Genomic DNA, 8,901 nt, shown 5'->3' with positions numbered 1-8,901 from the left:
TCAATTAAAATACTATTCTCTTCCTTTAAGAGTAGAACTTCTCTTTTATTGACCAAGCAAGCAACTAGGCATGTGTTTGTATCAGACTGAACCTTTTAATTCTATTTTTTGACTTTCAAAAATAATTCCAAAGCCTAGAGCTTGGATCTAGCATTTGAATATATTAATATTCAGGACCAAGTCATGTGTTTGCATTTTCATAATTTCACCAGTACATGAGCTATATATAAAGAAAAATGCTACTCATATCACTTATTCTTACTGCTATTATTTTCATAGAGTTATTATTTTTTTATTTTTTTACCTAATGATTAAAGAAGTATTTTTTAATAATATTATTGATTTTTTTAAAAATATTTAAAAGTATTAAAAAATACATAGAAGAAATAAAAACAATAATATAACTAACTGTATCTACCAGCAAGGAGCGGTGGCTGTGGAGCCACCTATATATAAAACCCATCTGCAAAAAATTGCAAGCAGATTGTAATCTTAATGCGCCATAGGATTCTTCAGATTATAAAATAAAAAAATAAGAAGATAATGTCATCCAAACCTTAGACGTCATGATCATGAAATACATCCAAAAACAAAAAGAAAATCATACCACCCATGCAGTTCCTCTTCCAGCTTTATGTCTTGAGAGGCTGAATCTGGGTACTTAAACCCACCAGAGGATTACATCACCCCCTATCCAATCTATCAAAACACTTATTTTTTTTTTTTAAGTTACCGGCATATATATATATATATATATGTATACTGAATGGATATAAAGTTCAATGTCCACTACGTACACACCAATCAAAATAGATGTCTTTTAGCATGTTTAGAATTTAAAGATTACCAGCAAATACATTGCGAATTACATCATCTTTTGCCCATACTCCATAGCTAGGCTTTAGTTATTCTTAAGAGGGGAAAAAAAAATATATATATATATGGCCAGGCTTTAGTTGAATTATTATATTTAATAATGTTAGATACAGTTTAAAAGTATGTAAATCATATATACTTGATTTAAAAAGTATTGGAGTCCACCATTAAAAGGAATGTACGGAATTTGCATATCCTATTCGTTACTCAAGTTATTTTTCCATGACTTTTAATTTTTCTTTATGACCCAAGAGTACTTGTCAGTTTTTCATTTTGTTTGAACTAAACCAATATCATGTATTGTTGTTGGGCTATTTAATTGTATAGTTTTTGGATACTCCAAGAGCCATATATATTTTCTTAATAATATAAATTAAGAAAACAAAGATGGGTTGATTTCCCATCATCACATAAATGCCAGGGGTGTTTTATAAAATAACAAGCACGAGAATGCAATCAAAAGGGATATAAGAGTAGAGGTAGTGGGTGACATTAGTGACACGCTGCTTCCAGACATATAATCCATGTAGTCTGGCTCTGACTCCAAACCGAGTCCACCATCGTTGCCTCCTGTTGTCCACTTTCCCAAGTTGTTGTCCCTGTTTTGTATACATATAATCCATATATTAGATTTTGTATCAGATCGATCGATAACGTTCTAAATTTATCATTTTAGAACATACCAATCCCTATGTCGTATCAATTGTTATATATATTTTAGAGAAGTGCTATAATTAAAAAGATCATCTTATAAAAATAAACTCATAAACTGATATAACTAATTTATATGATATATTATATCTATTTTATAATAAAAATAATTTTATAATTTGACGTATTACGTTAAATACTCCGTTAACTTATAAATTTATTTATGATTAAAATATTTCCCGAGCCCAAAATATGCTGCAGAACAACGTGCACAAGGCATGCAGTCTAGCAAGAACTGAAGTTTGGGCCAACCTGCCCAGTGTCGGGGGCCTGAATGGCTGAGTTTTGCAGAAAAAAAAGCCTTCCAATTCACACACAAATAGACTGTGGGCTTTCAACTATGAATTGTAAGTTCTAAAAGGGACTATCTGAGGCAATTAAAATAGTCGAAAGGGGCGCATACAAAATGACCAAAAGTAAAAGGAAAGGAAAAAAAAGGAAGAAAAAGAGAAAAAGTGAAAAGGAAAGAAAGAAAGAAAGAAAGTAGGGAATATTGGAGAAGCAGATTGATGACAAACCTGCCACCAACACCGAGTACACCGGCGTGCATAATGAGTTGGTCGATGAGCACTGCGGACTTTGGCTCCACGCTATAAGCCTTCTCGTACTTGACTTCGACACCCTCACCCGACGCCACAAAGAATGCTCCGTTCACCATTATATCCCCTTCAGATCTCCAATTCCATCCGCTCCATTCTCCTTTCCCGGTGTCCACTCGCTTCGTTACCTACCCAATTCATTTAATTAAATATTCTATAGGTTTAACTCATTCATCAATAAAAATATTAAAATATATATATTTTTAAGATTTAATTTTGTATAAATTTAAACTCTAATTATATATTTTACTCTATTTAACTAAATATTCTAATTTCTACGTGCCATAATCAAAGAATATGATGCACACATGACGAGAGCAAAAGAAGATAATATATATTATATACACATTTGTGTAGAAAAGTGTTAGTTAAGGTGATAGAGAACTATCATTTCATTTCATCTCATTATTATAATCTTTCTAAATTTTCATAAAAAATAAAATAAATAATTCAATTTTTTCAAATCATAAAATAATATTTTATTTAATTTATCTAAAACCATCTCATCTCATCTCATCTCATCATTCAAACGATGCTTAAGTCTATAAAAAAAAACCTTATAAAAATGTGTTTACAAATTGAAATTTTTTAATTTCATACATTAGATGTATTTTGTAACAAAAGCAAAATGGTTAAAATTTAGCATATAATATCGGCCCATATCAATAATTAATATACATTTGCATATTTACATAATTATTATATACCAGCTACATCCACTCTTATACTCCATACTTATAGTTTTTGTATAAGATGTGAGAGTGTTTTTTATAAAGTGTGAGAGTATTTTTTATAAGGTGTGAGGTAATAAATAGTGACTCATTAATAAGAAGAATTTTTAAGTAAATGGGTAGTGTACCTCCTTGGCATTGCGATTAGAAGGAGCAGTGTAGCGGTTGCCTTGGCTATTGATGGTAGGGTTACCGCTACCACCGATGGCATACATTTCCCACTGCGTGAAATCGTTGTTAACAACGTGGATATAGCCGCGCCTGCACCTGGGCATCCTCTGCACCAACTTCTCCCCAAAGTGATTGAACGCAATGGTGACCTGCATTCCCGAGTCCGGCAAGTAGTCGTCGCTGTGGCCCAGCAGCATCACCTCGTCGTGATGAGAGAAATAGTTGTTCGATATTGTTATCCCTGTCGACCCCATCACCGCATCGATCAGGCCATCCTTGCAGTGCGATAGGGAACAATGGTCTATCCATATGTCCTTCGACCCGAAGATGCTGATCCCATCGCCGTCCGATTTCGTGCGCCAACCGAAGTGGGTTGGGCTCGACCGCACATTCGTTTCACCTGCAATCAATATCAGCCCGTTCTATTATTACTTTGTTGACGAATTCAAAACTTCTTTTGACAATATAGCGGCATGACGTCGTTGTCACGAGTAATAAAAATGACTTTTCTTTTATCATGCCAATATACTCAGGTCACAGGTTTTACAGTAACAAAGAAAAATGCTACTGGCTGTTCTATCATTGCTCTCCCGGGACTAGATTAAGGCCTATTTAGATTGAGAGATGAGATGAGATGATTTGTGAGATCTGTCACTCCAAACCGCTCTAAAATAAATAAATAAAAGCTCACGAGTGGTAAAAGGTCTTACGTACAAAACAAAAATAATATGTGATACATCTTTAGGTTGTTGGAAATTTTCTCCACTTCAATTCTGAAATATGAACTATTCACAATATTTAAAGATTTCAAAAATGTCTAGAACCTTGGACTGAGTAAATAAGTTGAAAATTTCCTTGTAGCGACATGCAAATTTGTGCATGTCCCGATTTACTTTGGTATTGTCATCATCTTCAGACAGAATTGCCAAAATACACTCTGGAAAAATTTGATGGAGAGAATATTCTTAATTACCTGAGGGATGACAATGGTGGATATGTATGTTGTGAATAATGACATTGCTGATGTACTGCAGCGTAATGCAGCCGCCACCCACAATGTGAACATTAGCCCCACGCCCATCGAGAGTTTTATAGCTGTTAAAGATAAGTTCCTGAGAGAGCTTGATGAGCATGTTGCTAGGGAACACGATCCACAGAGGTTCAACCTGAATCACGGCATATCGAAGTGTGCCTGGCCTAGGATTGACAGGATCATCGTCCGAGGAGTCGGTGACAATGTAGAAGTCTCCGTTCTTGCCGCCAAGAGCGTACTGTCCGAACCCAATGCCGCAATCTGCTAGTCTCTGGCGGTTGTTGGGCCATTCTGGGTCACATTTCCAGCAGTCATCTATGGGGTTTCCGGTTAGGCATGAGGAGTAGAACTGGTCTTTCTCTGAGACTTGTAGCATTTCCCTTCTTGTCATAGACGCATTTACCTTCCTGCAAGGAGAGAAACATAGTTGAAGATTAAAGTTGAACAAAAGCAGCATAATTACCCAGATCTAGGGGAAGAAAGTGAATGAAGGCTAACAAACTGGGTATTTTCCATCAAGAAGAGCAAAAGGACTCAGAAATGTGAAATTTATGAAGATATACCAGTGAACTTCTTGGACAACAGCTTGGGGGTTGGGATGCTGGCCGGGAAGAGTGAGGTTGAGCATAGCTCTGCCAAGTGGAGAAAATGAGCAGAGAAGAGAGATCCAGACAATGCAGCTCCTTAGCAGCATTGTTTGGTGAAGAACAATAAAACGAGTTGCTGGTTTCAATCTCAGGAATCTTACACGTTTTTGGTCCTACAATCTGAACCAGTTAGTGTTCGTAAGGTACATTGTTGAGACGGAAAATCTAGCTGTGATTAAGTTAATCATATCTAGTAATCGATATATATCTAGTATTATACATGAAGTAGAGAAGACAATCTCTACGAGTGATTCACTCCTATCATCTACTACTTCTCTGTATCACATTATCCACAATTAATACTCTCCCCTCTGCCTTCTTTTATAATCAGTGGGACACTCGTTTGGAATTCACTGAGTGGACGTCAAAAAATAAAAAAGGGAAAAAACAGAGAGAGGGAGAGAAACATAGAAGACTCAAATGACCGCGCAAGTACCAACCAGTATGTGTTGACCGCACGACTAAATAGTCCTAGCGGCAGCTTCTCCTTACGCGTTGATTGGACCGTTTTAGATCAAGCTCATGTAACATGGCTATTCTTCAACGGATGCGCCGGACCTTTTGACTTTCGGACCGGATTCTCGTTCAAAATTAAGAAAAAAAACGATTACACTGATTTGGTATTTCGGATAAAGCATAAATTAGTATCCAGGTTTTGTGCATTTTTCATAAACACTTTATCAAAGTCTCTCAAAATATCGAAGTTGTCAAGGGAATGGATTGCAAAGGTCAATATTAGAAGTTTGAAGGCTGGACTTCTAGAGCTCTGAAGGTGACCTCACAATTAGGAGTGCTACCCGCACCTCCCGGGCCTCACCCTCTTGGGTGGGAGGATGACCATGTCCGGATTAGCGATGAGAGAGAGAGAGAGAGAGAGAGAGAGAGAGTTGGGGCTAGAGGATACGGCGAGGGGGAGAGAGTCCGAGAGACCGAGTGGTGACGACGAGAGACCGATGGCAAAAAAGAGAGGAAAGAGGTGTGCAGCGTGGAGTTGTTGAAGTATAAATTAGTATCTAGATTTTGTGCATTTCTCATAAACACTTGTGAAAGTCTCAAAATATCGAAAAATGGATTGCAAAGGTCAATATTTGAAGTTGATGGCTAGACTTTTTGTAACGCCCCAAACCCGGGTTGGTTGGAGAATTACCACCTGTCACTTGTAAACATGTTTCCCTATACAACTAAAATAAATCTCCAAAAACTTCATAAGCAAAACTCAATCTCATGTTTTCTAAATAAACACCTTGAAAACTCCGCAAAGTCATTACCGCAACAATAATAAACTAAAGGGTCAACAATCTCCCGATAGTCATAACAAATCAAACTGATAATTTCATAAGTCCTACTAAACCCAAGACATAATTAAATCTAAAAGACATCAAACCTAAAAGATATCGGAATTCCTTCTTTTAACATCCTCTCCTCAGCTTAATCATGCTCACCATTCTAATCCAGGTCCTCAGTTGGACTCTCCACATCATCTGAAAATATTATGAAGATAAGGGGGGTGAGTTATTAACAATTCAGTAAGCAAAAGACATATGCTAGCGTGCAAACATGAGCATTTACAAAGTATAGCATGCAGAACAAAATATTTTCCAGAGTTATCAAGCAGAACAAAATATGTTTTCAAAAGTAACAGAGTGATGGTTTTAAGACAAGTAAAACCCATAGTACTTTGGCATAACATAAACTGAGTATCATCATCACATCAAAACAGAGCATCTCATAGAGCAGAGACCATGTTTCACCCCTGTGGTAGTGTTATGCTAACCCTGGTGGCCAAACTAGGCAGAAACAGAGGTGAAATCTTTCCTTTATTCTTCTCGGAGCCCTGAGTATGTACATAGGAAAGACCACAATGAAACCACTTTGTTTCCAAACTGGGTGCACTCAGAGACAGAGAAATTGGTACAAACCCAAACAGAACAGAGCAGAGCAGAGCAAAGCAGAGACAAAGTCAGATACAAAAATCAGTATACCATGCCAAAGGTTTTCAGATGTTATATCAAAATGAAACAGAGTCCGAAAACATAATCAGATCATTTTCACATACTGAAAACAAAAGTCAGAGCATCTTTCTAAATAAATGCACAATTTTTCAGATTCCCAATATCACTCTTTTTCAGATTTCAGAGACCACATGACATAATTTAGCTCATGTCTATATAATGCATGTCAGAAAATATTTTTCATTTTCCACACAAATTTCATGAGTAATGCAAATAAGCAACCGATGTTGGTTTTGTTTTCCCAAGTTCTCATTTCATCACAAAATATGTAAAGTTTTTAGAAAGTCAACCTCAGTTTTAATAACTCGTATAAAGCCTAGTATAGAACCCCGCTTACCTGACTCCTGCAGCGTATTATCTATGCCTTGAATTCGACCTCTAATAATCTCGTCACCTATCGATAGAAAACAAAAATTCACTAAGTGTTAAAAGGCCATAGACACAACTTCAATCCAAAATAATTAAAACACATGATTCCAACCCTTATTTCAGCAAAAATAACCCAACTCAAAACAACCAAATACTAAACCGACCAGCTCACACTTCAGTCCAAAATACCGTATTTCAATTTCAATAATGACTGATACATCCACCAAACCAAAGTCAAACACACTTTGTCACATGCAACCAGCCATAAAAACAGTCTTGACTGTCAATATCAACTCAGACCGCAACTTATATACCACAAGAAAATCACGTCAATTCAATTGTCTATATAAACACTCAAAACAGCCATCAACAACCTCGAACAGTTACAAAACTCCTCCCACATAGCCACGTCAAAATCAACAACCACCCTTTGTAAATCTTCTTCAAAAACAACTCACCAACAATTTAACCAAAACAGCATTACACATTAGACGTTTCTTCCCGTTCACAACTCCACAAAAGAGAATCCAATACTTCTAAATGTTAATCAGCACCCAACGAGATTCACTACTATTTTTCTCCAAAGCATAAAACCCCAAATCACAATTCATTCTTCTTAGAGAGGGAATGGGAAAAGCGAAAACTTACCGACGTGAGGGACTCTCGGCAACAAGTCTAATTTTTCTTTTCCACCCAAAAACGCAGCACTAGGAATTAGCTAGAAAAATCGCAGGTGAGTGAGAGTGTGGACGAGGAAAAGGGAGAACAAAATTAGAGTGTGTGTGTGGCGTTTGTGAAACAAAGAGAGGGTCTTACCATCGATCGACAGGGCTTGGGGTCAACCCACTGAGGTTATCCACTTCACAGACGGGAGAGAACAAGAGAGAATCGAGTGTGAGTGAGAGACTAAAGGGGAAATCAGTGAGGGGAAAAAATAAATCGCATTTGCACTACCTGAAAACTCCAAGCAAAAACGTAGAAAAACAGAGGGTAAGAGAGAGGGCGTCGACTTCGAGTGAAAAACCGATTGTGAGGGAAAAATAAGATGGAGAAATAATCGGGCATGAAACTCGGACTCACCAGAACATAACCAAACGAAGGGAAGAGAAGAATCGGGGGAGGGAAAGATGGGTAATGGGTGAGTGAGAGCTGGTTGAAAATGAAAAACAAAGAAAATCGAAAGAGAAAGAGGGGGAGAAACAATCGGGAAGGAAGCTGATGAGGAAGAAACACTCACCCAAAACGGTGTCGTATCAAGCTCTCCAAAAAAGGCTGGGCCTTGTTCACGGGACCGGACCTCACATCACTGGGTCTTACACTTTTAGAGGTCGGACGGTGACCTTACAATTAGGAGTGCTACCCGCACCTCCTGGGCTGCCTTGGGTGGTCGGGTGACCCCGTTCGGATGCTGGGGGTGGATTAGCTCTGTTTGTGTGTGTGTGTGTGTGAGAGAGAGAGAGAGAGAGAGAGAGAGAGTTGGGGCTAAGGGAGATGACGAGGGGGAGAGAGTCTGAAAGATTGAGTGGTGATAACAAGAGACTGGCGACAAAAGAGAGAGCAAAAAGTGTGTGGCGCGTGGGAGGGGGGAGATTAGTTTAAAACCTAACCTAAGCAAAATGACGTCGTTTTATTAAAATATTTATTTTTTATAAATAAATGTGATATAATTATATATATATTGAGCCAGGTAGGTGGGTGAAACTTGGGCGGCCCCAAGGCCCAGCCTAGCACTTGCGCTCGACATTTGCCATG

The 8,901-nt window shown here is 37.7% G+C and overlaps 1 protein-coding gene across 1 annotated transcript; it reads right to left on the bottom strand.

The window, feature by feature from the left end:
• Window positions 1-1,249: 1,249 nt before the first annotated feature.
• Window positions 1,250-5,056, bottom strand: LOC121268519 (probable pectate lyase 12). Its single transcript, XM_041172834.1, has 5 exons — window positions 4,685-5,056; window positions 4,062-4,528; window positions 3,046-3,488; window positions 2,106-2,314; window positions 1,250-1,475 (listed from the first exon to the last, which is right to left on the bottom strand). The coding sequence occupies exons 1-5, from the start codon at window positions 4,813-4,815 to the stop codon at window positions 1,283-1,285; spliced, it is 1,443 nt and encodes a 480-aa protein (XP_041028768.1). The 5' UTR covers window positions 4,816-5,056; the 3' UTR covers window positions 1,250-1,282.
• Window positions 5,057-8,901: the final 3,845 nt, after the last annotated feature.

The sequence above is a fragment of the Juglans microcarpa x Juglans regia genome, chromosome 5S (genome assembly GCF_004785595.1).
Source record: "Juglans microcarpa x Juglans regia isolate MS1-56 chromosome 5S, Jm3101_v1.0, whole genome shotgun sequence".
Classification (NCBI taxonomy): Eukaryota; Viridiplantae; Streptophyta; class Magnoliopsida; order Fagales; family Juglandaceae; genus Juglans; species Juglans microcarpa x Juglans regia.
This window is presented reverse-complemented; position numbering and strand designations above follow the sequence as displayed.

Excerpts from the sequence above, each read along its gene's own strand:
- LOC121268519 (XM_041172834.1), bottom strand. The coding sequence starts at position 4,815 with ATGCTGCTAAGGAGCTGCATTGTCTGGATCTCTCTTCTCTGCTCATTT. Across the intron at positions 2,315-3,045 it reads CTAATCGCAATGCCAAGGAG|GTAACGAAGCGAGTGGACAC; the intron begins GTACACTACCCA and ends TGAATTGGGTAG. Across the intron at positions 1,476-2,105 it reads GTACTCGGTGTTGGTGGCAG|GGACAACAACTTGGGAAAGT; the intron begins GTTTGTCATCAA and ends TATACAAAACAG.